This window comes from Lepidochelys olivacea (genome assembly GCF_965140295.1).
Source record: "Lepidochelys olivacea isolate rLepOli2 genome assembly, chromosome: 24".
NCBI lineage: Eukaryota > Metazoa > Chordata > Testudines > Cheloniidae > Lepidochelys > Lepidochelys olivacea.
Genome location: NC_140434.1, coordinates 8,338,106 through 8,365,167, shown reverse-complemented (window position 1 = coordinate 8,365,167; position 27,062 = coordinate 8,338,106). Strand labels below are relative to the sequence as shown.

Genomic DNA, 27,062 nt, shown 5'->3' with positions numbered 1-27,062 from the left:
TTGTCTGTCCCTATCCTTAGATGCTAGAATGCTAATCTGTCTGTCTTTCTGTCTCCCTAGATCCTGGCTGATCTATGTATGTATGTATCCATCCCCTCCATATCTATCTATCTATCTATCTATCTATCTATCTATCTATCTATCTATCTATCTATCTATCTATCTATCTATCTATCTATCTCCATACACCCCCTCTATCTATCTATCTAGCCAGCCCCCTGGTATCTGCAGGGAGCACTGTTTGCCCTGCCCAGTATTAATCTGATGTCACAAGAGACCAGGGTAGGGAAAGCCCCAGTCAGAAATCCTGGGAATGTGAAGGGGGGACTATTGGAAGACCCCCCCCCATCTGATCCTAGCTTTGCTCCCCAGAGACTGGGAGGCCCGGGGTCAATGCTGGAAGTGTGTGGGGGGGTCCTGTCGGGGCAGGGAATTACCCCTTTGTTCTGGTGGGGGTTTAGCCAGGGGTAGCTGGGGTTCCAGGGCAGCCCTGCCCCCTCCCCACGCCCGGCGGGTACCTCCTCTGCTTTCGCTGTCTGCTGGTTTCACCTGGATCGGCCGGTTCATCTGCAAGGGGGAGAGAAAGAAGAAACATTGAGGACGCGTGCAGGCAGCCCCTGGCGCTCAGAGAGCAGGGCGCCCCCGCCAGAGATGGAACCATCCAGCAGCCAGACCCCACCCACCCCCCAACAACGAGGCATGATTCCTTCGTAGGGAGAGAGAGAGCCTTATCCCATCATACAGAGGGGAAACTGAGGCACAGGGTGTGTCTGTGAGGGTGAGTCCTGGGTCCCCTTTATTTAGTGTGGATTTGATCCAGTGCGAGGTGCACAGGTGACACCCGGGAGAGCCAGGCCTGCACAGCACAGGGCCGGTTTCCCTACCTATTGCCACAGCCCTGCCCAGGAGGGTCCCACCCTGGGCCCCAAGGACAGCTCGGTTTGTAGCCAGCTCAGGAGTGACCTCTCTGCGGTGCCTGCCAGCCAAGCGCCTGTCCCTGGCTACTCACCAAACAGCCAGGGTTGGAACTGAACTGGGGGCAATGGCCCCATGTCCCATTTCCCAAAGCACCCAGTCTCCTGCCCTGGGGCTGGATCAGAGCCGGAGCCCCCTGGAGGGGAAAGGCCCCCATGTCCCATTCCCAACCCCCTGGAGCCAGCCAGTCCCTGCAACCTGGGGCCAGATCTATCCTGGTCACCTAGTGGGGAAAGGCTCCGGAGCTGGCCTGGCCTGGCTGAACACAAGCTGGTGGGGGAAGGAGTAGCCAGCAGAAACCACTGACACCCCCAAACCCAGTGTCAAAGACCCCCCTCCCCGGCTCCCTGCAGGAACACTGGCTCCACCCCGCGCCCTGCAGCCCCGTGACCCCTAGAGCCGTGCTTGGGCTTTGGGTCCAGCGCTGACTGGGAGGGGAGAACGCCTGCCGAGCCCTCCACCATGCTCCCTCCTGGCGCAAAGCCAGCCGGCAAGGGGAGGGTTAATGCAGAGCCATGAGATTAACTCAGCAGGTCGCTGGGACAGTTCTGTAAAAGCATCTGTAATCATATTAAAGGAAAGCAGCAGCTTGGAGGGGAGGCAGCCCCCCCGCCCCTCCGACTACATGGCAATATCGTAACCTCCCCCCCGCAGCAGCTAGGGTGACTAGATAGCAAGTGTGAAAAATCAGGACACCTTTTTCCGGGGTGCTGGTGGTGGTAGAGTTGCAAATATAAGACACAGCCCTTACTAAAGGGATGCCTGGTCGCCCCAAGAGCACCGCCTGGAGCAAGGGGATCTGGGAAGAGAGACACCCCACAGGCAGAAGCGGGGGAGGAACTGCGCCAGCAAAACCCCAGGGGTGACCGTCATCTCCAGACGCTGGGAAGTTTGGGGGTCCCGGTCCTGATCCTGAGCAGGTCGATCCCGAAGGTGGGTGGGCGCCATGACCAGGCAGGGGAGCAGCCAAAGGCAGGGGAAGGGAAGAATGGAACCCAGACGTCCTGGCTCTCAGTCCAGCAGCCCGTGCCCTGGCCTGCCCCTTTCTCCCCACGCTCCTGGCAGTTCAGCCTTCCATGGAGGTGACTGGTGATCACCTTTGAGAGAGAGATTTAGGCCCAATTGACAATACGCCAGGAGCTGGGGGGCTTCAAAACGAGGCCACATTGAAACCGTAGGGGTGCGAGTCTGTTCAGACAGGTGTCAATCAGGGCTAGCCCCTTGGTCTGGGCCGGTCACCATGGCAGCCGAGCGCCTCACCATCTTTCCTGTATTGACCCTCCCAGCACCCCTGAGAGGCAGGCCAGGGCTCTTATCCCCAGTGTACAGACGGGGAAACTGAGGTGTCAGTAGTTTGCTGCCTCACCCGATGGACTTTTGAGGATCTGGCCCAAGGTCACACAGGGAGTGCGTGGGACAGCAAGGATCTGAACACAGGGCTCACAATAGCTCTAACCACTGGGCCATTTTTCCTCCCATCCATCCTTCCCTAAGGCATTGGGCCGGATCCCCAGTGGCCTCCACTGACTTCAATGCAGCGACACCAGCTGACAGTGGCCCCAGCCCCCCATTTACCTGGACCCACGTGCAGTCCCAGCGCTGCCCCGCTGACTGACCACAGGGCTGGTGTGAGCAGAAACACAACTTATCCGTAAGATCAATAAGAAAAAGGCTCCGGAGGGCACCTGTGCTTATCGATCCTGCGCTCCCAGCCTGACCACCGGCATGGGCAGGCAGAGGCATTGCCAGGATGCCAGCGTGGCTATTTGGCCCCATGCTGGGGCTGGGGGCTGGGGACTGAAGGCCGCGGGGGGCGATGCCAGATGCTGCAGTATCCCAGTGCCCTGTGATGCAGCTGGCATGTCTGGCAGGGCATTGCCCACCCACTCTGCCTGCTCTTTGCACCTTGTGTCTCTCCGGGGAGGGCATACATGGTGGGCGGGGATGGGGGGGGCACAGATCCCACCCAATCAGTGTAATTAAAGCCCTGCTCATTGTCCATTGGATCAATTATTACTAAGATACTGAGCTCTATTGATCAGGCAGAGATGGCGCAGGGCTTCTTCCCTTCATCCTGCTCGGTCGGCCGCCCCAGCAAAAGGGCTGAATCTAGCTTCAAAGCAAATGCTGTCTCACCAGCCGGCCCAGTGCAGGCTAGACATGGGCTGTCTGGCAACCTCACCCCCAAGCCCTTTTCAGATCAGCCGGGCTATTTATCTGCCTGCTGGCTCTAACTGTCTGTGGGATCCACCTCTCCCTGTCATATCTGTCCATCTCATCATCCATCCATCTCCCCACCTATCCATCCACCTGTCCTTCCAGCCAATCCATAACTGTCCATCCAGCCGCTAATCTGATCTCTTCAGCCATCCATCTCAAAGGCACATATCTCCCTGCGAAGTGTCTAGCCAGAGATCCCGGCCCCCTGCCCAGACACGTCTCACAAGTGGCCTGTCACTCACTGCTGTTTTAGGAGCAGGTAAACCCCTCGGACGCACCCCCCTGCCCGCCTGGCAAGAGAAAACACACCCCAGTTCCCCAGCGCGGCATCTTCCTCCACGTCCTCCCGCCTTGCTTTGTTGCCAGGTTATCTCTGGTTGCCACAGCAACCGGTGCAGCATGGGGACCGCTTTTTCCTCTCGTGGTAAAAAAACAACAGGGCCTGGCAGCATCCCAAGGAGCTGGGCCTTTTCAGAGTGGCGTGGCGCCCTGAGCCGGGCATGCAGGCTGGCAACTGGGCACACAGGCCGGCAGACGGGCCCAGCCCACAGCGGGGCAGCGCCCCTGAGTTTTCAGCCCCTTTAGTGCATCGGGAAAATGGTCCTGGCAAGACAGACCAAGAGATCAAAGGTCTCGGCTTATGCCTAACCAGGGCGAGGTTCCCAGGCCCCCGTTCGATCCCAGCCTTGCTCCACCTTGAGGGGGCAAGAGGGGAGCTTGGTGACCCCCAAAGCTCTCTGGACATGTCTTTCTTTATTCGACTATGCATGACGGTAGCATCCAGATGCCCCAGCCCCAAAGAGCTTGCAGCCTGAATAGACAAGGGGAAACTGAGGCACAGAGTGGGGCTGGGACTTGCGCACAGTCACCCAGCAGAGGTGGGAATAGCAGCCAGCTCTCTGAAGTGCCAGGGACATGCCCTAACTACTAGGCCACACCACACTCCCTCCTGAAACTGGGGTGAAGGGGAACCAGACAGAGACAGGCCCACAATGCCCATTTCACCAGGGCTGGCACCACTGCCCTGGGCTGGATTTGAACCGGCACCCTAGAGGGCAAAGGCTCCTATTGACAGAGTCCCGCTCTGTGTTCGGCCCCTGTGCTAGGGCCCCGGGGGCCCAGCTATTAACCCCCACAGCAACTGGCGGCGCCAGCAGGGGAGACGTGGGAGCTGGCGGGGCGCACTGGGGCGGGGGTGACCCCACTGTACGCAGGGAGCACGCGTGGCTGGCAGAAGTGGGGGGTGAGGGCGGGGGGGACAAAGGGCCATGGACTCATCTCCTGGGAAAGGGGAGACAGCCCAAGAGAACAGCACCAGGGACGGCAACACAGCTGCTGCTCCTTGGGAGAAATGGCTGTCTCTGCTGCTCTCCCCCAGGCAGGGTTTGGCTCCTCTGGGGTGGAGCAGTTGTTTATACAGAGAGCACAGGGCCCAGTGCTGAGATGCAGCCACCTCTGGGGTGGGGGTGGGGCGGCTGTTTATACAGGGAGCCCTTACCCACGATAACACCCTTGTGGCTGGGATGTGGCCACCCCACCACGCCAACCACCAGCCCCAGTGAAGCACTGCAGGGTTATGCTCTATGGCGCATGGGGAGCCCCACAGAGACTTGAGCTAGCCAGGCCTCAAGCAGCCAGCCAAAATCCCCACTCCTGGTGCTCACAGAGACTGACTACGGGTAAGGCATTGGAGATGGAGGTCTCTGGAGGTGAGGGCTGCGGGGAGACGTGGGCCGGTGCTATCCAGCCGGCCTTGTCCCCCAGCGCTGGGGCCGCTGATGGCTTTGGCAGGACGTGGATACCCACCACCAGAACACCGCCGGCAGGGGCTGGTGCTGCCCCCCAGGGAGCTGCTCCCAGCGCCTGGGTCGGATTGTGGCTGTACATCCGGGCAAGTCAGCTAGGTTGCAGGCCCTGAGCCCCATTGCACGGCAGGGAATCGCGCCCCATCCTGGCAGCTCAGCCACGCTGCTTTTTGCACCCCCCCTGCCAAAACCAAAGCATCTGGAGCTCTGCACGAGCAAATCTCTGCAGGCCGGCATTGTGGGGCGCAGCTAAAGGGGGTAGGGCAGTGGGGTGGGGGGGCACGTGATCCTCCATAGCAGGTGCTCTTGGCATGAATCAGCTGATTAGCCGGGGGGCTTTACAATGAGCCGGGAACTCGGGGGCTGACAAGGAAGGAGAATTAATTGCAATAACCAGGGATACCCCTGCTCAAGCGTCTCATGTCACCGGGAAGGCTCAAGGCCCGGGCTGGGGTTTTGGGGAGCCCTCCCCACCCCACGAGCCGCGTCGCTTTCTGCGTCCATGACAAAGTCGTCGCAACCTCACCTTTGGGGCTGTCACGCCAGGGGGAGAAAAAAACCAGCAGATGCCTGGTAACCATGGCAACTGGAGAATATGAACCATGGCAACCGCCCACTCAGCCCCAATTTACCCACTGCGTTACCTAGTAACCACGCTGACATCACCATTTATCTTTACAAACAATGCCAGGGTGGGGGGATGATTTGAGCAAAGGGGAAGAAAAACAAAGGTTGGGGTGTGTGTAAAATCTTCAAGGGGGAGGTTGGGGGTGGGGGGAAGTCCCAAGGGGAAAAGGCAGAAATACGCCCCCCCCCAGCAACCCCGCTAAATAGCCATCCCCTGTCAGCTGCTTATACAGGCCTCCCTCACCTGGCACTGAGATGCGGCCATGTCTGGGGTGGGGCACAGGGGCTGCTTATAAAGGTACCAGGTACCCTTCATCTGATAGCCACATGCAGCCTTGTAGTAATTCTGGGTTCCCTTGCCCAGCACTGAGATGCGGCAAGCTCTGGGGTGGGGCAGCTGTTTCTATAGGGATGGCTCACCCAGCTCTGCTCGACGTCTCTGGGGTGGGGCACAAGGGCTAGGTGCCCTTTGCCTGGCACCCAGATGCGGCTGGCTCTAGGTTGGGAGGGTGTGGACTATAATTAACACAGCAACACCCTGCCATGTACCAGCCCGGTGGCTGGCGCTGGGCCCAGCCACCCCAGAGGGTCACCCGGCTGGCGCTTTGTGCCCCTGCTCAGGACCCTAAGGGTGTCCGGGCAGCTGGAGCCGGAGCCCTCCTGTACCACAGAGACCATCAGCATCTGTGAGCTGGCCGTGCCGCGTAACAGGTTGGTGCATCCCAGGCCCAGCCCGCGCCAGCTCTGCCTGGCCCAGCATGCCAGATGCCTCCTCCAGCACCACTCTGAGTCCCTTCCAGTGCCCCCATTGTGGCAGCCGGCTCCTGCACCGGGGCAGCGCCCTGCAGTTCGGGTGTCGTGCTGGGGGCGGGGGCTCACCCAGGGCTTCATTAGTAATGAAAGAGGCGCTGGGGCTCAGCCCTGACAAGCCCTGCTGCCTGTTTGCCAGTCTCGGGGGTCCCCCTCTGGATGCCGGCGCCGGGGGCGGGGGAGCCCCTCCGTCCTTGGGGAGCAGCCCTGAGGGCACAGGAGACGCCAGGCAGCTCCCAGCTGCTGGAATCAGCCGCACAGCGAAAAGGAGCGTGGCCCGGGCATGCCTCTCTCCTGCCCCTCCGGACCCTGCCAGCGCCTGGGGATTATGCAGCGATTACCCATGTCCCCACGGGTGACCACCTGGGGTGGGGCAGGGGGAGGGGGCTGCTGGCTACACTGCCTAGCTTGGGCTTCAGACAGCTTCTAAGTGGGGGGCGGGGGTGACCCACTGCTCCTGGCCTGGGGGATTCCCAGCCACGGGCCAGTGGGCTCCTCAGGGTTAATTTAGTCTAGAGAGAATGAAAACAGGGCTGGGCTTAGCTCCTCCCCTTAGTTTGCAGGAGACACTTGGGGGAGGAAGGGGACCCCCCCCGGTCTCACGAGGGGCACCTCAGCAGCGTTGCTTTGCTTTTTGGTACCATCCCTTCTCTCCTCCCAGCCTACCCGCCCCAGGGGCTGGAAACGGGAGTCAGGCTCCCAGGGCCGCAGGGGGCTGGCGGGAGCTGCGCGGTGGCGTCCCCCTGACGGAGGGCCCAGGTTCAAATCCTGGCATAGGCAGAGGGAGGCAGCTGGCCGAGGCCTGGTTCGGCTTGTGGCCAGGCTGCCTGTGTGACCGACCTGGGGTTTGAGAGCGACTCTGGCTGGGCCAGGCAGCAGCTCAGGCTAGCCAGCCGGAGCGGTTCCCTCTGCTCTTAGCAGCTAGCTCAGGGGAGAGCCAGCCCAGCTGGGCCGTGGTCTCCGCTCACGTGCCAAGCCACGGCTCTCTGATCAGATCCCACCTGGCCAAGCCACTGAGATCCGGGACTGAGCCAGGTGTCCTAACAGATCAACAACAGCTGGCGCAAAGCGGTGGCCCTGACACTGGCTGCAGCAGAGGGGCCCCCGTTGCTGGGCCCCGGTGTGGCCGGCATCTGGGAGCCGTGGGACGAGGGAGACGCTGAGAGATGCTAAAGGAGAGACAGCTGGGCCTAGTGGGGAGGGCACTGGGCTACAAGCAGGATGCCTGGGTTCAATTCCAGGACTGACACTGACCACAGGCAAATCATTTCTCCTCTTTGGGCTTCAGTCTCCCCTCCCACCTGTGTCTATTCAGCCAGGGAGCCCCGGGTCTGGGCAGTACCTAGTGCAACGAGGCCCTGATCTCGGTTACTCCGTGTCTGGGCAGTGCCCGGCACGACAGGGCCCTCTGATCTTGGTTACCATTTGTGACACCTGATGATAAACCCCTGAACAGAGACATGCAATCGGGTAATTGTTGCTGTCAAGACCATCCCCTCTGTAACTGGGGCAACTGGCTGAGGGGCAGTTGCCATGGTAATAAATACCATCCTAGGATGGAGCTCTTGGCACAAGAGACTCAGAGCCAGCGGCTGGGTTCGAGGGAGGGCTGGGCAGTTTCATGGGAGTTAGCTACAAACTCTCCAGCTCTCCCGCGTGGGGACATGACCCCATCACTCCTGGGGCCAGCGAGAAATGTGCTTCCCTTCAGCCCCCAACCTCATGCAGAACTGGCAAGCTGGCCAAGTGCATTGTGGGACCGTGGGGGCATGGGCCACTGCCTGGGAATCCAGATTTCAGAGCCCGATGCCCTCAGCTGGGAGGGGAAAATTCCCTGTTCCCTTATTAACCAGAAAGGAGAGCACAATTATTGTACTGAGCAAGAACTCTCTAGCGAGCCAATGGCTGTTAGAAATGAAAACCCGTCAGGTGCTACATACCCCAAAGAGGGGAAATAAATTAGGGACTGGCCCTTTGGGGGATATAGCTTTCAGCCCATCCCACCCAAGCCCCCAGAAAGATTGCACGCTCCATACCAGATCCCCTCCCCAGCCCGAGGCACCATGTGCTCCTCTCTGTTCTGTCATGGGCCCGGGAGCGTTCTGCAGGGAGGGGATGTTTGGGTTTGCACAGTGGTCTCTTAAACAGTCAGCAGGAACCAGACTCGTGGCCCAGAGGCAGAAGATTCTGAGCTGCTTTGCACAAAAACGGAGACCCCAGGAGGCCCCAGTCACTGGGTGACCCCAGGAGCTGCCACCCAGCCTCTGAGTGAGGGTGGAGCCGGATGGCTTGGCCTCCTCGCGGGGATAGTTTTTGGCTGGCGCAGGTCGGGCTGAGGACGTGCCAGTGACTTGATCCCCCTGCCCCCCAGATCAGAAGGCAGCTGCTCTAATCCCACCCCTCCAAATCCCTCCTGCCCCTCCCGCCTCGCCTGGGATTTACCACGCATAAATCCTGGGATTATCCAATCAAATTGAAAGCTTCTTAGGTCCCGGCGTGCAGTGCGAGCCCCATGCCGGATGGCAGCAGTAACGCCGTCTGGCTGGTGGGGTTCAGGGACCGGATCCAGGGCAGAGGACGAGGGAGGGGCGAGTGGGAGAGCAGCCAGCAGAGCAATAGCAAAGCGTTCCAAGATCAAGTGATCCCGGGGGTTGGGAAGGATCCCAGCAGATCCCAATAGATCACCCTGGAACCTCAGCCCCAGTGAAGCTGAACCCAGCCCCCAGGCCACTCTTTGTCCGGAGGCGTGGTTCAGGGCTCAGGGTGAATTGTGGTGGGAATGAGAAGTGGTTAGTGCTGGCTGGGGACAGGCATCTGGGGCAGAAGAGCTGTGCAAACTTTCCCTGCCCCAGCTCTGCCACTGCCCCTCAATCCCGACCCACAGCCCCCTCCTATCCCAGCCCTGGGCTCCCACTCCCCCAGCTCTGCTGGCGCCCCTCAATCCCCACCCACAGCCCCCTCCTATCCCAGCCCTGCCCCCCCAGCTCTGCCGGTGCCCCTCAATCCTGTCCCGCAGCCCCTGCTGTCCCAGCCCTGGGCTTCCCACCACACAGCTCTGCCGGTGCCCCTCAATCCCGACCCGCAGTGCCCTGCTACCCAGCCCTGCCCCCCCAGCTCTGATGGTGCCCCTCAATCCTGTCCCACAGCCCCTGCTATCCCAGCCCTGGGCTTCCCACCACACAGCTCTGCCGGTGCCCCTCAATCCCGACCCGCAGTGCCCTGCTACCCAGCCCTGCCCCCCCAGCTCTGCCGGTGCCCCTCAATCCTGTCCCGCAGCCCCTGCTATCCCAGCCCTGGGCTTCCCACCACACAGCTCTGCTGGTGCCCCTCAATCCCGACCCGCAGCGCCCTGCTACCCAGCCCTGCCCCCCCAGCTCTGACGGTGCCCCTCAATCCTGTCCCGCAGCCCCTGCTATCCCAGCCCTGCCCCCCCAACTCTGACGGTGCCCCTCAATTCTGACCCGCAGCCCCTGCTATCCCAGCCCTGGGCTTCCCACCACACAGCTCTGACAGTGCCCCTCAATCCTGACTTGCACCAGGGCAGGGAGGGGGCATGCGCTGGTTACAGGAATTGGCCGTCGGGAAAACCCCAGGGCAGCTGCCAGGCCGCACACCACCGGCCAGTGCGTTAGTGGAAGCGGATACGGGAACGAGCCCACGCGGCCCCAGTCTCCATCCCACAGCCAGGGCAGGGGTCAGTAGGGGGGAGGCAGGAATGGGTTTCGTTTAAGGTCCAAGGTCCCATTGCTCCCCCCTATCACAAGCCAGCCACGCTGGGAGCTTCCCCCTGCCCTAGATCCCACAGAGCTGTGGTGGGAAGGAGACTCTGAGCCGGCGGGAGCTGGCTGGGGGGGAGAGGAGGGTACAGGGGTTGCATGGGGAGAGGATGTGAAGGGTGGAGGCTGGGGGGGCATGTTAGGGAGTGGGAGGGCATCTGGGTGCAGGATATTTCGGGGCTTGGGGCTCCCAGAAGCTGCTGGGGTCAGAGGTCAGCAGAGTCAGGCTGTTGGGGAGGGGGTCAGAGCTGCCCCGCTCCCTGGCCCTATTTCCTCCTAACAAGGGGGTCAGCTGCTGTCCCCCACCCCTGCAAGCTGGCTGGGGGTAGGGGAGCAGAGCCCCCTGTTCCCCATTAGAGTGAAGGAGCCCAGAGCCAGTGATCGTGGGGGCTACAGATCCCTGTATGTGTCCTAGAGCAGGGGGCTGGGAGCCAGGACGCCTGGGTTCTCTGCCCAGCTCTGGGAGGGAAGTGAGGACTAGTGGCTATCGCAGGGGGGCTGGGAGCCAGGACTCCTGGGTTCTATTCCCAGCTCTCAGGGGGGAGTGGGATCCAGTGCTTAGAGCAGGGGAAGCTGGGAGTCAGGACTCCTGGGTTCGGTTCCCACTCCTGGGAGGGGAACATGCTCAAATGAAACCACCGTGTACCTCCGCCCGGGCACAGGGCCCCGCGAGGCCACCAGCCCTCCCCCCTCGGCAGCTGCTCAGGAAGCAGACCTGGCCCCAGACACACGCACAGACTGGCTGGCGTCGCTGCTCCCAGATGTTGCCGGGCGAGTCCCCCCCCCGGATAGGCCCTCGGCTTTGTTAGCTCAGCCGCCCCCTGTCCCCAGCACACCTGCCCCGCAGACCATGTTTACCTGGCAACGAGTCATTATCTGCCCGCTGGTTACCTAGCTACCGGGCTCCTGGTGTCCGCGCCCCGCCAGGAACAGAAGGGGCTATTTATAACCCAGCCGGGCGCCCGCGGCCTCCCCAAATAAAAGGGAACCTGCCAGTGCTGGGTCCCTTCAACCACCGCTCCCACACGCTGCGGAGACGGGCACATTTGCTACCCACAGATCAGCTGAGCCAGGGCTATGCCTAGCAGGTGGCATCAGGATATGTCTGTTTCTATGCCCCATTCAACACTCAGTCTCTCAGGCAGGGATGCCAACCAGGGGACCAGTCAGTGCTCAGGTGGGCACAGGAGATGTGGACCCCCCCAGCTAGGATGTGGGCAAAGACCCAGCAAACTCGAGTGGAAAGACTCAGCTGGACCTGAGGCCCTGGACCAGCTCGGCCTTGCACGCACGTGCAAGTGCACACGGATCCCCTGCTCGCACGCACGAACACACGCGCCTCCCCTGCCCTGCCACAAATGCACACGCGTGCACGCACCCTCCCTCACGGACGCACACACGCCCTGCATGGGCCAGCGCATGGCTCCGCTCGTCCGCAGGGGCAAAGGCACACAGCACCCCTTTGCACACGTGTGCTACACACGCGACCCGGCACCTGTGTACACATCCCCCCACCCCCCCACGCATACAGGCGCAAATGGTCACACGTGGACCCCTGCATGCGTGTGCATCCTTACATGGGCACAGCTTGCTTGCACATGGAGTGGTTATAGACACCCCCCTGCAAGGACTGAAAATTCAAGCCTCTCCTCTCCCAGCCAGCACACAGCCTCTCACCTACTGACACCCGGACCCCGGACCACCTGCCCTGGGAGAGGGGGCGGCGCCAGGCACCCTGACCTGCCCGGGCAACAGCTGCCAGGCCAAGGGGGGAGCTCCTTTAAATCAACCCAAGAGACAAGCGAGCGAGACAGGAACAACAAAGCTGGAGTGCTGGGAAAAGGGACAGGATGGAGAAGGGGTGGGGGAAAGAAGCGGGAGCGGGTGTGTGGGGGGAAACAGCAGAGACGGACAGACACACACACACAACACAGCGTTTACTAGGGAAAAGTCTGGATGCCACACTGGGATCCTGTGGGTGAGAGGGCGGGGGGAGGGACTGGGAGGCAGGACTCCTGGGTTCTATTTCTAGCTCTGGGAGGGGAGTGAGGTCTAGTGGGTAGAGCGGGAGATAGGGCGCCTGGAAGTCAGGACTCCTGGTTTCTGTCCCCAGCTCTGGGGGGGTGTAGGGTCCACTGGGTAAAGCAGGAGGGCTGGGAGTCAGGACTCCCAGGTTCTGGCCCCAGCTCTGGAAGTCGAGTGAGGTTGAGGAATTGCAGATGGAGGGAATGGGAGCCAGGACTCCTGGATTCTGCTCCTATTTCTGACATGGAATGGCATCTAATGGTTAGAGTGGGAAGCTGGGAGTCAGGACTCCTAGGTTCTCTTAGCAGCCATGGGTAAGGGAGAGGTGTCTAATGGTTAGAGCAGGGTGTGTTGGGAGGGAGGGGATGGGTCCAAATCTGTTCCATGGCTCTAAGCACAGTATGCAGATGCCACCTTGATCCCTAACATTGTCCTGGATTCCTCCCCACTTGGTATTTCACCCGCCCCTCCCCCCACGCCCCACCAGGGTCTCAGACTCCCTCCCCTCCCCCACAATAAGCTGTTCCTGCCAATGAGGTTTGTGACTCAGGGCGGGGTTAGTGACCCAGAAGCCTGGTGCATGGAGCCTAGAACTTGGGGTCTAGAGACAAGCAGTGACTCCAGGGTCTGTCTTGCCGCTGGGGTCGTCATTCACACCTGTGCAAAGCAGGTGTCCCCTTCCTCCCAATGTGCTGGGGGGGGGCATTTGTGCTGGGCACTGCTTTACACCCTCTTTGCACACTCAAAATGATGGCACAAGAGGGTGAGGTGGGGGGTGCAGTGCAGAGCCAGGATGGCAGTGTTTGGGGGGGCATTAAAAACCCACCATATCTCTCCCTCCCCCAGGGACCCTACGTTGTGGGGGCTGCTCCCTGGGGACTCCCCCCCACCCCAGGCGACGGTGGGCATCATGCCTTGCAGCGGGAGAGCTGACACAGCTGCACCAAGAGGGGCACCCTGTGATGGTCACCGTCTCAGCTGAAATGTCCGGGCCTGAGCGAGCGCTAAGAGCAGGCTACGTAGCTGGGGTGGTAACAACTCCCCTCACCTGTGGGTCAGGCCAGCGGAGACCCAACCATGACACACAGTCTCCCCCGGGTTCCACACCCACACCTGCTAGCAATGCTATGCACTAAACCCCCCCCACGTTCACTGAGACACACCCAGAGCCCCAGGCTAACAGACGCACCCTGAGAAGCCAACCCCTGCCAGACACAGAAAACACAGACGTGCTCACACCAGGAGCCGCCATAAGAGGTAGGCAAAAGACACACAGACGCACACATACTAAAAACACGCACGCGCTCGCATGCCACATGCCCTGATTCCCTGTCGCCCTGCACCAGGCCCGGGCACTTACCCCAAATGGGTGTAACACATGGCATTTCATGCCTACTTTGCACAGGTGCTAACGCACGGGACAGGGGAGTGTTGGCCTAAAGTGTGTTATAAACGTGGGCTTCTACACACAGACACACAAGCATGAGATCACGCCGGCACATGGCTAAAAGTTACAGAGAACCGTGTCCACACCTGACTCACACAATCCCACACTCGTGCTAAACACACACACACACACAGAGGGAAGCACACACCCAAAGGCTACGCTCCCAGCTCCATGGCTACATACTCCAAACCCAATCAGAGACAGGCGCACGCAGCAATCCACCGGCACATAAAGGGCCGGGGAAGAAAAGCAGGTGGCGAAAGGGGGTGGAAAAAGCGGAATAAAGGGAATCTCCGGAGACAAAGCCCCCACTCTGCAGCATCTGCTCCCAACATTCAGAAGGGAGGAGGCGAGAAACAAAGTATCTGGCCCCCTCCCTCCCCAGGCAAAATGCACTTGGATTCTGTGTTTGTGCTTCGGGGGGAACGATGGAAAGCTAGTGGAGGGGGGTAGGACAAGCAGAAGATGTCGCCCTTTCTTTCGAGTGTGGCGCAGTGGGGTGGGAAGATGTGGAGAGAGCAAATCCACCCCCAGTGGAGCTGGTGTCTTGGTGGGAGATGCCCGCGAGGGTTGCTATGGGGATGCCAAGCAGCCTCTCTCCTCCCAGCCTGGCGCCGTGGTTCCATCAGGCCTGTTTTCCCACCCAGAGGCATGGAGGGGCTTTATTATTTGCCCTTGTTGTTCTCCAAGGGACAGGAGACCTTCCCTGGCCGCGCCCTGCCCTCCCGCCCTGGGCAGCCCGGCCACTTCATCAGCCAGCTCCTGCTTCCCTGCCAATCCCCCCTGCAGGGCGTTGCTCCCCGGCAGGGCTGGGGTCCCTGGGTCGCTGCTCCCCACTCACCGAAGGGAGGAAATCTCAAGTCACGATCTGTGTGGAAACTGCCCCCCTCCTGGACATAGGGAGCCAGATTGGGGGGTCAGGCCTCCAGGGCAGAGGGAGACCTTCGGCCTTTGTGGCTTTCCATCAATAAGCCAAGGCAACGCAGCATGCTCAGCTGAGGTCCTGGACCCAGCTCTAGACAGGCCAAGCCCCTTCCCCATCGCGGGGTCCAAAGTAAGTCGAGGCTCTGCTCACCACCTGCCTGGGGCTGGGGAGGGTCCCATACAGCTCCCTGGCTGCCCCAGGGGATGGCAGGGTGGGCATCACACCCAGGAGAGGATCGAAAGCCCTGGGGCAAACTAGGCTTCAGTTCTGTCTCTGCCAGGTCCCCACCCCTGGCATACTGTGGGGCAGGGCAGGGCAGGGCTGTTCCTCCCACTGTGCACAAGGGAGTGGTGGCCCAGAGAGGCCCAGATCCTCGTTGGTGTTTAGGACCAAACTGCCATCCAGAGGCCCTAACAAAAGGACAGCATCTGGACCACAATGGCTTAAAGCCCCTGGGACCCCATCTGGGGCTGGCCAGCAGGATCAGTGGCAGATGTGGGGCAGTGGTGGGGAGTTAGGCGCCTCAAGACCTCTGAGGATCGGGGCCCTGGGGACTTGCACCATGCAGCCTGGGATTCAGGCCCCGCGGCCACTGAGGTGTCTGACTCTGTGGCTATCGGGGTCACCCTGGGCCAGACACCCGGACTGGGAGACACCAGGCTAAAGATCTCTCCTGCAAGGACCCGCCAGAGCCCCCAAGAGCTCAGCCCTGCCAAGGACCCCCGAGCATTGGATCTCTGCTCAGCCAGCAGGCCCCAGGGCAGGGAGCGGGGAGAGAGCGCAGCTTGGCAGTGGTTTTCCCCGGGGAGCTGGAGGAAGGAGGGGGACAAGCAGCAGTCCCAAAGGTTCCCGCGGGAGGGAGCATGAGACCAGGCCAAAAAATGGAAATCCTGAGCAGTGCGGGGCACCTTCCTCTACCACTGATTCCCCTGAGGGGGCCTTAGTGGATCAGCCAGGTCCCCAGTGTCTTTACCTCCCACCCACTCCCCGGACACCCCGGGGAAACATCAAGCCCTGCGCACTAGGCCTGTTTGGCGGGGAAGACACGACAGGTACTGCTACAGGACAAGGGGGCGTGGTGCTCCCATTTGACAGCCATCTTATTAAAGTGATTGAGATCCGCCAATCCCGCCAGCCTGCTTCTCGGTGCACATGTGTGCGTGGTCCGCCAGCAGCAGAGTTCCCATTAGTCAGGATCTTGACGCATTTCCAGATGCGCCTGGCCCGGGTGCGTCGGCTTGCCAGGGCCCTGGCGCACCAAGCTTGCGGAGGGCAGGGGGAAGCTGTGGGCAGCTTCTTGCTAATTCTCTGCACCGCTAGGTGCCCAAGCAAAGGGCCATGTCTCCACATGAGCCCCCAGCCCCTGTTCAGGCCTGGGGGTTGCCCCCCACTAAGCCGCTCCCCCTACAGGGAAGCAGGACAGTCTTAGCACTGGAAGAGGAGTGTGATATAGCTAGGCAGGGAAGCGGGAGTCCAGGATTCCTGGGTTCTATACTTGGCCTTGGGAGTATGGCCTTGGGGGAGTTTGCTTTCACTGCTAGGTGTCACTGGTTCAAAGCCCTGCTCTGCACAGTCTAGCTGGTGGTGCTGTCAGCGGTTTGGTGGCCCCTGAGTGAAATGAGTTCGTTGGGCCTCAGCACCGGGCTCTGGTCTCTAGAAACGGGGGTCCCTGGAGCGCAGAGGTGCGGCGCACAAGTGGGACTACTTCTGTGCCTGGGACCACACACAGGACTTTGCTCTCTTCGGCTGCCAACCCGGCACCAGAAATGCTCCAAAGCCAATTCAAACTGACTGGCAGAGCCCCAGGGCACAGACGCCCACCTGGCACCATGACAGCACCCACTGACTGGCACCCTGAAACCCCCAGCCGGCAAGAGAGCCGGCCCCAAACTGCCTTTCCATTAAGTTTCAGGAGCTGGGAGCGAGTCACCTTGGGCAGAGGGCAGTACAGGGGAGAGGAGGTGTCACGATCAGAGCTCCGACAATGCTGGCAGGCGGCCAATGCCCATGGACGGGAGGGTGTATCTGTCACCCCCCACTCTCCTCCCGTGGTCCCTTCCCTCCACCCCCCTCACCTGAGCCAGGCAGAGCTGGTGGCCCCATGGGAAATCACCCCCTCCCCTCTCCCCACACCAGTGACAGGGCCCAAACCGCCAACCCAGACTCCAGTCAAACCTGTATCTCGCTGAGGAGATTTTATGGAGCCGGCCATCTGGTTATCGCAAATGCTAACGAACGGGGGGGGGGGGGGGGAATGACACACCGGCACTGGGGGTTGGCACTGACGTTTGGGCAGCTGTAGTCATAGATAACAGAGAGTCTCCCCTGCCCAAGTCCCTCCCCCTCCACCCCCTGCCCCCCCACATCGCCCTGCAAGGACTCACCCCTGGGAGCGTCTTCTGCTCGTGCAGGGCGCTCTGCGCCTTGAGGGCTGATTCTCGAGCACAGTAGGTCAGGAACGCGCATCCTGCCAGAGAGAGAAAGCAGAGGAGAAGGGTCACGGGTGCCTCGGCTCCCTGCCCCCCGACGCGGCAGATCCCCCCACAATCCTCCCCCACTTGAAAGGGCTCCTGGGACAAAGGGACAGTAGCAAGGGGGATGCCGGGCTCCACCCTCACGCCCACGGGCCAAAGTGGGAACCGTGAACCCAGCTTCCCAGGCTCGGGGATGGGGGGCTAGGACTCAGCCAAGCCCTAATGGGACAGTGAGGTTGGCAAGGCCCATACCAGCCCCGTGTGTCCCCCTTTGGATTGGCTCAGTACAATGCATCTGCCAGGGGGTAGGGGGGGGGATTTTCCCAACGGGGTTTGGAAGGGAAAGGGGAAGGAAAGGGGATAAGCCACTCAGCTGGCATCTGGGAGATCTAGGCTCAGTTCCCAGCTCTGCCACTGACTCCTGCATGCCCCTGGGCAAGTTTCTTTTGGGCCAGATCCACAAAGGGAATTAGTGCCTAACTCCCATTGGAGTCCACAGGAGTTAAGTGTCTAATTCCCTTTGAGGATCTGGACCTTCATTTCTCTGAGCCTCAGTGCACACAAAGGGGATAATACTCGTTCTTGTCTGTTTCGATTGCAAGCTCTCTGGGCCAGGGGCGGCCTCCCACTCTGTTTGTACAGCCCCCGGCGCCATGGGGCCTGGACTTGCTTGGGCTGCTACTTGCAATGCAGATGATACCAGCCCGAGAGCTACAAAGCAAGGCACTGACAGAGGAAGAAACTGAAAGGGACAAGCGGAAAAGTCAGAGCGAGGTCGGGGGGCCCATCAGAGCGCAGTAAGCGACGGACGTGGATACTAGAGAGTCTGGGGAACCCCAGTCAGGAACCCTCCTCTGCCCCATGAGCTTACATAGCACATTTTCAGTCACCCCCCTTCTGCTGTCCATTCTTATTCTTATTCCACAACAGAGAACATCCCGACTTTTGCTGTCCACCCTACTGCAGCTGCTATCGCATTAGCGGATGTTCCCCTTCAAAGGCCTAGCTCCTGGATTCAAATGACTAGAGGAGAACCTCAGCTTCCATTTAAAACAAAAATCCCTGTAAGTTTCTAACTCTCCTGGTTACAGCGGGTAGCTTGAAAATGTGAACCGGGGGCACCTGAAGAACCAGGAGACAAAGAACATAAGAACGGCCATATTGGGTCAGACCAACGATCCATCGAGCCCAGTATCCTGCCTTCCGACAGGGGCCAATGCCAGGTGCCCCAGAGGGAATGAACAGAACAAGGAATCATCAAGTGATCCATCCCCTGTCGTCCATTCCCAGCTCCTGGCAAACAGAGGCAAGGGACACCATCCCTGTCCATCCTGGCTAATAGCCATTAAAGGACTTTGAAGCCATCCTCCATGATTTTATCTGTTTTTTTTTTAACCCTGTTATAGTCTTGGCCTTCACAACATCCTCTGGCAAAGAGTTCCACAGGTTGACTGTGCATTGTGTGAAGAAATACTTCCTTTTGTTTGTTTTAAACCTGCTGCCTGTTATTTTCATTGGGTGACCCCTAGTTCTTGTGTTATGAGAAGGAGTAAATAACACTTCCCTATTCACTTTCTCCACACCAGTCATGATTTTATAGACCTCCATCATATCCCCTCTTAGTCATCACTTTTCCAAGATGAAAAGTCCCAGTCTTATTAATCTCTCCTCAAATGGCAGACGCTTCATATCCCTAATAATTTTTGTTGCCCTTCTCTGAACCTTTACCAATGTATCCTTTTTGAGATGGGGCGACCACATCTGCACGCACTATTCAAGATGTGGGCATACCAGGGATTTATAGGCAATATGATATTTTCTGTCTTATTATCTACCTCTTTCCTAATGATTCCCAACTTTCTGTTCACTTTTTGGCTGCTGCTGCACATTGAGTGGATGTTTTCAGAGATCTATCCACAGTGACGCCAAGATCTCTTTCTTGAGTGGTAACAGCTAATTCAGACCCCATCATTTTATATGGTTGGGATTCTGTTTTCCAATGTGCATTACTTTGCATTTATCAACATTGAATTTCATCTGCCATTTTGTTGCCCAGTCACCCAGTTTCGTGAGGTCCCTTTGTAACTCCTCCCAGTCTGCCAGGGACTTAACAGTCTTGAGTAGTTTTGTATCATCTGCAACCAAGCCCGCACATTTATCATTTTCCAAACAAATCTCCTGACTTTTAAGCCAATCTCTTGTGTTTTGCTGGCTCGGGATTGCGATACCGCTGCCGACCACAGTGCCCAGATCCCCAAAGACATTTAGGTGCCTCACGCCCATGGATGAGGTGGGCCGAGGTTGGGGAAAGCGAGCTGTGAATGTTTGGATAGTGGAGTTGACGGTAAGATACTGGTCCAGGACACAAAGCATCTGGCCTCACTTCCGAGATCTGCCACAGACTTCCGGAATGACCTGGGTCAAGTCACACCAGGCCAGATTTGATGGCGATGGGACGACCAACTGAGGCCAGTTTTCCGAGCACTCGGCTCACTTGAAGGGCTACAGTTGCCCTAAGTACTCAGATTCCAGCAGCTCCTAACTTGGCAACGGTGATGACTGGTTCTTTGCATTGCCACAGCGTCTAGTAGCCCTGGTTCTGGGCCATGACCCCCTGGCACTAGGCGCTGGACAAAACACAGAAAAGGAGCTAACACCTGCCCTGCGGGGCTCAGGCCGCTCAGCTGTTTTGAAAAGCTGTCCCCGGTTGTGGGTGCTGAGCCCTGCTGAAAACTTGGCCATTTCTCTCTCTGGGCTCCCTGCCAGGAGCACGGCCGGGGGCTCAGATACTGCGGGCCGGGGGGCACTGAATGATTGTGCCAGGCTCCATCAGCGTAGTCTGTGGGCACCTCACAATCTTTACCGTACTTATCCTTACAGCCCCGTGCCCCTGGTGAGACAGGGCAGGGCTCTTATCCCCATTGTACAGGTGAGGAAATTGAGGCACAGCGAGGCCAAGTAACTTGCCCAAGCTCACCCAGGGAGTCTGCAGCAGAGCGGGGAGGCCAGCCTAGGGGGTCGCCCCGACCGCTGGCCCATCAGTCTCTATAATTACCCTGGCTACTCTGCCCCTACCAGAGCTGTGGGCCATTCTACTTGTCAATGGAAAACAAGTCGAATGCTATCAACAAACTTGGCCCCCTCCAGTCCCACAGCGTCAGAGTCACGAGGCCTTGCAGCCCCCACAGGAGATAAGCAGAGACAGCTTCATGGTTGATTTAACCCCCAGTGGAACCAAAAGCCCAAGGCGGCCTCAGAGGCTGAGCCCATGATTTGGGCAGACACCTTGGGCGTCGTCGGTCTCCTGCCATTGATCAGGGCTTCAGTGGAAAGCAGCAGACGCCAGAGTTCCAGAGCAAATTCTACCGAGTGGCAACAGCTGTGAATCCAGAGTCCCTCCACTGGCATAAGGGGCCATGCCATTGATGCCAGGGGAGTCGCTCTGGATTTACACCAGAACTGAGATCCGAGTCTGATGCAGGTGCCACGGATTCCAGTGACTTCCCTCCGGGTGGATCAGAAGCGCACTGGAATTACTCCCGATTTAACTGAGAGCGGGGTCGGGGCCTGGCAAATTGGGGCTGGGGAGATTAAAATAGGATCAGCCCAAGGGCCTCCCCAACCCAGATCGCAGCCCCACCCCCAACAGCCCTCCCTCTCCAGTGCAGCCTCCCCCTGCAGCAACCACTCCAGCGATCCTACCTGGCCCTGGTCCTAGCACCTCCAAGCAGGATATTAATGTCTGTGCCCGCCTGGCCGTCTACCTGATTCTCACAGGGAGTGGCGCAGTTGGGACTGGGGAGCGGGAGGTGGGGGAAATCTGGGATGGATGTTCTCAAACCCACCTTGCAGACATGAGGGTAATCCGGCACCTATGCACACCTCCCCCTTGCTGACGTGGGGGGGTGGGGGCCGCAAGCCCCAGACCCTCCTGGTAATCCCTGTGCTAGCCCCTTCTTCCTGTTGATATCATAGTGCTCTGTACGCCTGCACCCTCCCAAGACCCCTGAAGTGCTGACCTTTTTCACAAGGGAGGGGAAACTGAGGCACAGAGCTGGGACATGACTTGCCCCGAGGTAATGAAGAGTTTGTTTACACAGCAAAGAAAACCAAAGTGAGTCAGTGGAAGGGCTGGAAACAGAACCTAGGCCTCCCCTGCTCTAACCACTAGACCCCACTTCCCTTCCAGAGCTGGGACAGTGGAACCCCAGAGATCTGACTCCCAGGCCCTCTGCTCTAACCACTCATCTGCATTGCCTTCAGAGGAGCACGACTCCCACCAAGGAGAGACGCAGCAGGAATCCCCAGCAGGCAGAGCAACGAAATCCCCCTCTCAATGGAGAACAGGGTGTCCTGCATTATATCCAACTCTGATAAACCCTCTCAGCTCCTGGGGAGACGGGGAAGACGGTGTGTCCAGGGCAGAGGGGAGCTTCCAGGCCCGTGGTGTGCTGGGCAGAGACCTGGCTGGTTCTGGGAATAGGGCGGCAGATCCAGGGCACGTCCCCTGTCAGTTACCCTCTGCAGGCCAAGCCGGGCGGGCAGGGAGGACAGAGGAAGCGCTGAAAGCTGTCAGAACTAGATGGCTTGCATGCAATGAGTTCCTGAGGAGATCAGGCATCTGCAGCACAAACCCCCCCCTGCAGCTGGCACTCTCTGGCCCCGGGCTGGCAGCCCCAGCAGTGGATTGAACGGGCTAACCCCACCTCAGCCCCCCCAATGTCCCCTCCGCTGGACTTAGCGGCACATCGGCAGGGAAAAGCTCGCCCTGGCACTGCCCTGGTGTAGACAAGGCTCAGTGTCAGGGTCTGTCCCACTGGTACCGCGCAGTGTGCCGACCCAGACAGCTGTGCATTCTGCGAGCATTCGGCAAGCAGCAGTCCCGCCCTGGGGCTGCGAGCCCCTAAGGAAAGGGCCTGCCCCTTTCACTGTCTGTACCTACAGCTCCTAGCACAGGGGAATCTTGACTGAGGCCCCTAGGCGGGGCTGCAATAGACACAAAGAACAGCAACAGGTGGGCTAATGGGCCTTGGCATCCCTGACTACGGGTTCAGCTCACTCGACAATAACTAGCACACCTCCCCCCCCTTGCTCTTCGGGCTCCGAGCAACAGACCTAATAAACACAAATGTCTGTCAGAAGATCCTCTCCACCCCGCCTTGATCCACTTAACATTTTCCACTGGCAATAAAAAAAAAAAAAAAAAAGAAAGCTAAAAATATCTACCCCGCCCAGCGAGCACGAATCGCCACAAAGGCACAGCAAAGGAGGAGGCCAGACGTCGCTTAACAAACCCCAGGTTTTCAGCTCTCTCGGGCAAACCACAGAGTCTGAGATTTTAAGGCAGGGGCCGTTATGAGCTTCCCCGGCCAAAGAGCCTCTGGGATCAAGCCCATAGCGTCTGGTCGAGCGACGGCTTGGCTTTTAAATAGCCAGCCAGTCTTGAGTTAAAAGCCTTCCAGGGAGGGAGAAGCCACCTCATCCCAAGGCGAGCTGTCCCAGTGGCTAATCACCCTGCCTGCTCACCATGTGAACCTTATTTCTAGGCTGCTGTCTGGCTTCACTTGCCAGCCACTCCCTTTGGGGTTTCCTCTCGCCGCTAGATCGAAGAGTCGCCGACTCTAAAAATCACCCAGGCCCAGATCACACCTCCCCCTTCACCTTCTCCTGGATAACCAGGAAGCCTGAGCTTCTCCAGTCTCTCCCGCTGGTGGGGGCTCCAGACCCTGGGTTATTCCTGCAGCTTGGGTCTGAACCCTCCCCAAAGACACGACAGGCCTGGGCGGGCTTGGCCAGGCAGGCGGGACACCTAAATCAGGGCCGGTTTCCCCAGGGGGCTCGGCAGGTGGCTGTTCCCGCCGCTAAGCTGTGTTTTGCTCTTGTGACCCGCCGCTGAGATGCCCGAATGGGAGCCAAGCTCTTCTGAAACTCAGAGGGAGCGGGTCGCTCGGAAAACCAGCCCTTTGACCCGGGAGTGCCAGCCACTTGGGGACTGTGAATTAATTCGCCCAGCTGTTTGGTATTCGCCTCATCCTCATGTGACAGAAGGGGAAACCAAGGCACAGAAAGGGCACTGACTTGCCCAAAGTCACGCTGGGCAAAAGCAGCAGAGCTGGAAAGAAAACCCAGGAGCCCTGATTCCCAGGCCCCTGCTCTAGACATCCCCCCAGACCCAAGAATAGAACCCAGGAGTCCTGATTCCCAGTCTTCTGCTGTAACCACTGGACCCCACTCCCTCTTTTTATAAGAGCCACCTTCCTTCTTTCTTTTCACTCCCCCCATCAGTTCATTCTCTCGCTGAACCAGCTGCTAGCGAGCTCAGAGCAAGTGACGAGCGTGCGGGCCACAGTGTGGGAGCGTGTGCCAGGCACGTGTATGTCAGCACTGGCGTGAGCGGCCTTGACACGAGCCGTCCATAGTGCTCGGGCAGGGCCTGGGGAGGCCGGCTCTGTAAAATATTCATGAGAAAAATACACTCTTTTTCTTCGTAGCTAGAGTCCGGAGACTAATCGTCGCTCCCTGCCAACGAGAGCGCTGTGGAGGGCAGCGAGGTGGAAAAGCGGTTTTGCTCCAGCCGGCCCTCCCAGAGGCGCCCCATTGCCAGCCCCATTGCCAGCAGCCAGAGGTCTGCCAGACCCTCTGCCTCTCGCAGCCGCTCCTGATGGAAGCCGGGCACACTGCAGGGTCCTCAGCTGGGATGTCGCCAACACTGCCTCCTTATTGCCTTGGACCAGCTGGGGAGCTGACGCTGCCCATGAACCACCCTCACCTGCTCCGGGGTGGATCCGGGGTGCGCATGTTTTGCTCCAATCCCCTACTTATGTGGCCCAGCTGTAGCCATCTGATCCCCCGTCTCCCCTCCCCGGAGCCCTTCCCAGCCTGCCCTGGATCTAGTCTTACACCCGCCCCCTTATAAAGAAGCCATACCCCCCTTGTACGGATGGGGAAACCGAGGCACAGGGTGAGTATGGGCCGGATCCTAATCCCCCGACTCATGCCTGCATCCCAAGTCACCCCTCTGAGATCGGTGGGTGGCTCCCAGAGGAAGGATTGACTCAGCTTGGGGCAGGGTGCAGCAGCCCGCTCCTTGGCCAAGGAGGCAGAGCCAGATAATTTCAGCCAGACCTCCTGCATCCTAGCCCCGCTGCCTTAGCCTCAAGGCCATTCTCCCTCCCTCCCTCCTCCCCCGACCTGGGGACTGCTGCCCTGTAGAGCCCTCCTCCTGCACCGGCTAGCCCAGGGAGGTGCCCCAGCCCAGGGAGCACAGAAGCCTTCCCTGCCATGCTAACAACCCACTAGAAACCTCCTCGGGAAAGGGCAAGTTGCCTAGGGGTCACCACAAGTGGGCCAAACCCAGAGGCCGCCAGCACCAGAAGCTCCCTGGCGGGTAGCAGTAGTAAACTCTTATCCTCTGCGGGAACGCGTGGAACACCTGCTGAGCCAGCTACACCCGGATCCCAGCCGGGGCAGGCTGTACCGCCACCAATTCCAGAGTTGGGTTCCAGGGTCTGCCAGCCCCTCTGCCCCCCTGGGGTCAGCGTGCACAGAGCTAAGAGAAATCCACCCCTGGGCACCAGGCCCGGCCCAAGACCTGGGCCCTGGTAGAGCCAGGGGCTTGGGCAGGCCCAGCGGTGAGCGCACAGTGCCACGGAGCCACCAGCTCTGTGATTGGGCCCCGTGGCTGGGGGTGTCCTGCTCTGGGGAAGGTCATTAAGGGGTTGCACGGGGGAAGGGGCAGTGGCCTCCTCCCAGGCTGCTGGTCAGCATTGCCCCTTGTGGAGACAGAACTCTGTGGGGGGGGCCTGTCCTGCCCTGGCCAGTTGGCACAGAGCCCGCGCCACCTTTCTACATCGGAGCCCCCAGAGGTGTGGGCCTGGGAGAGCTTGCCCCACGGCATGGCTCTGAGCCAGGGGGAAAGGACCAGGCTCCTGGTTTGACAAGTGGGACCAAGCAGAGGGTAAAACCTTCTCTACTCAGACTTGATTGCTCAGGGGAAGGGGGCATCGCACCTCGTTATCCCGCAGTAACGACCCCAGACTCCAGCCTGGCCCCGTACAGGACTCTGTGAGCCCCAGCACACGACAGTATCTTCAGCAAGGGGCTGCCCAGGGCAGATCTGCCAGGGCCTAGCCAAGGAGGGTCCCTTCTGCCTTAGCTCCCAAGGTACCTTCCTCCCAGAAGCAATGGCTGCTGAATCCCTGCTCTGGTGAAGCCAAGAGCATGAAGCCGGGTTTATCCTATGCTCCACCCGGGGCCCAATCCAGCGTGGGTGCTGAGCACTCTCAGCTCTTCCTGAACTCAAGGTGTTCAGCATGGCACAGGATTGAACCCTCAGTGCCCAGCTCAGCGTGTCAGGGGCTGGGCAGATACTGAGCCCTTTGGCAAAGCTGGTGCCAACAGTGGGTACGGCACAACTGGAAATCTGCCCTGTAATCCGTCCAGTCGTGTCCAAGCCAAAACCCACTGAAGTCAACGGGAGTATAACGATGCTGAGGACATCACAGGCCTGGGACCTACGCATGCATTTGGGTCAAGCCCTTAACGATGACATCTTATAGCCACTCAATCTGCAGCTCTTTGTTTGACCAGCACCCCCCGTCCTCTGAAGAGATGAGCATTTATTGGGGTTAAAACCATTCACTGTTTTTTTTTTAAAGTCCCCTTTTGAGAAACTGAGTTTCCCCCACTCGGGTTTTTGGCCCTAAATCTGGAACGGGAGCGGTACCAAAAAACTGCCGTTAAAAAAGAATAATCAAACGCATTTACGGTTCAGCCTCAAAACTGTTTCAGCTGGGGCCGCCCCGATCATTCAGATTCCACTGCCGCTGGAAAGCCGGATTTCTCTCTTCCCTTCCCCCGCCCTTGCAACGTACGTGAACAACAAAACCCCAGCCCAGCCCAGCAGCTGGGGTTAGAGCAAAGCTTCCTAATCGCCGGGACGATAATTATTTGAATCCTGCAAACTCTTGGTTAGTAGGTGTCGTGCTGGCTAGCCCCTGGGCTTCCATGGCACTGCTTGTATCAGGAAGTGCTACACCTGGTTAGGCTCCTGGACTGGGCCTTAGCTGATGTAAACTCTATGGGGGCATGGCCTTTGCCTTCATCCCAAAGCACCTAGCGCTGTCATTGCTACAGAAATAAAGAAGGATCTAGTCCAGTGGCTCTCAACCTTTGCAGACGACTGTACCCCTTTCTGGAGTCTGATTTGTCTCGCATACCCCCAAGTCTCACCTCACTTAAAAGCGACTTGCTTAGAAAACCAGACATAAAAATACAGGCATGTCCCAGCCCCACTATTACTGAACAATTGCTGACTTTCTCATTTTTACCATAGAATTATAAAATAAAGCAATTGGAAGATAAATATGGTACTTACATTTCAGAGTAGAGAATACAGAGCAGTATAAACAAGTCACTGTCTGTATGAAATGTTAGTTGGTACTGATTTGGCTGGTGCTTTTTATGTCACCTGTTGTAAAACTAGGCAAATATCTAGATGAGTTGCTGTCCCCCGTGGAAGACCTTTGAGTACCCCGGGTTGAGAACCCCTAATCTAGTCCAAAGCGGTTCCTCTGGATGCTGGTTATTGGAGTCAGAAACTCTTCATATTCGCATTGGCTCCCTCTCCTCCCAAAGATGCTCCATTTTGATTCCCTGAATTTGTCAGCTTTGCCAACCCCAGCGGTGTATCTCAGCCCCCCACACCCGAGTTTCTCTTGCGCTGGTGAGCCAGGGAAAACAACCAATGCCGAGTTTGTGTCACATTAGCCCAGTTCCACCCTGCTACATCTTCCCCCGCTGGGACTGCCTGGAAATGGAAGCTTCTTTCACACCTTTAATAATTTAAACATCTTTGTTATGTAAGGAGGTTTGGTTGGTTTTTAAAGCACAAAACTCTTGTCCTGGAGCATTCTCTGTTTTGCGACTTGCATATAAATCATTTGCATTTGTATTTGATAAAATAATTAGTCGCGCCTA

General features: G+C 58.8%; 1 protein-coding gene across 3 annotated transcripts in view; it reads right to left on the bottom strand.

The window, feature by feature from the left end:
* Positions 1-27,062, bottom strand: part of CELF3 (CUGBP Elav-like family member 3) — a 46,892-nt gene that overhangs the window by 17,536 nt on the left and 2,294 nt on the right. For 2 of the 3 annotated variants that reach the window (XM_084613559.1, XM_084613560.1), the window contains exons 3-4: positions 16,995-17,077; positions 438-567 (exon numbers count right to left, since the gene is read on the bottom strand). In XM_084613559.1, coding sequence (XP_084469685.1) covers positions 438-567; positions 16,995-17,077 — 213 coding nt within the window. The remainder of the gene's footprint in view (positions 1-437; positions 568-16,994; positions 17,078-27,062) is intronic. The other variant, XM_084613561.1, reaches the window with a different exon arrangement.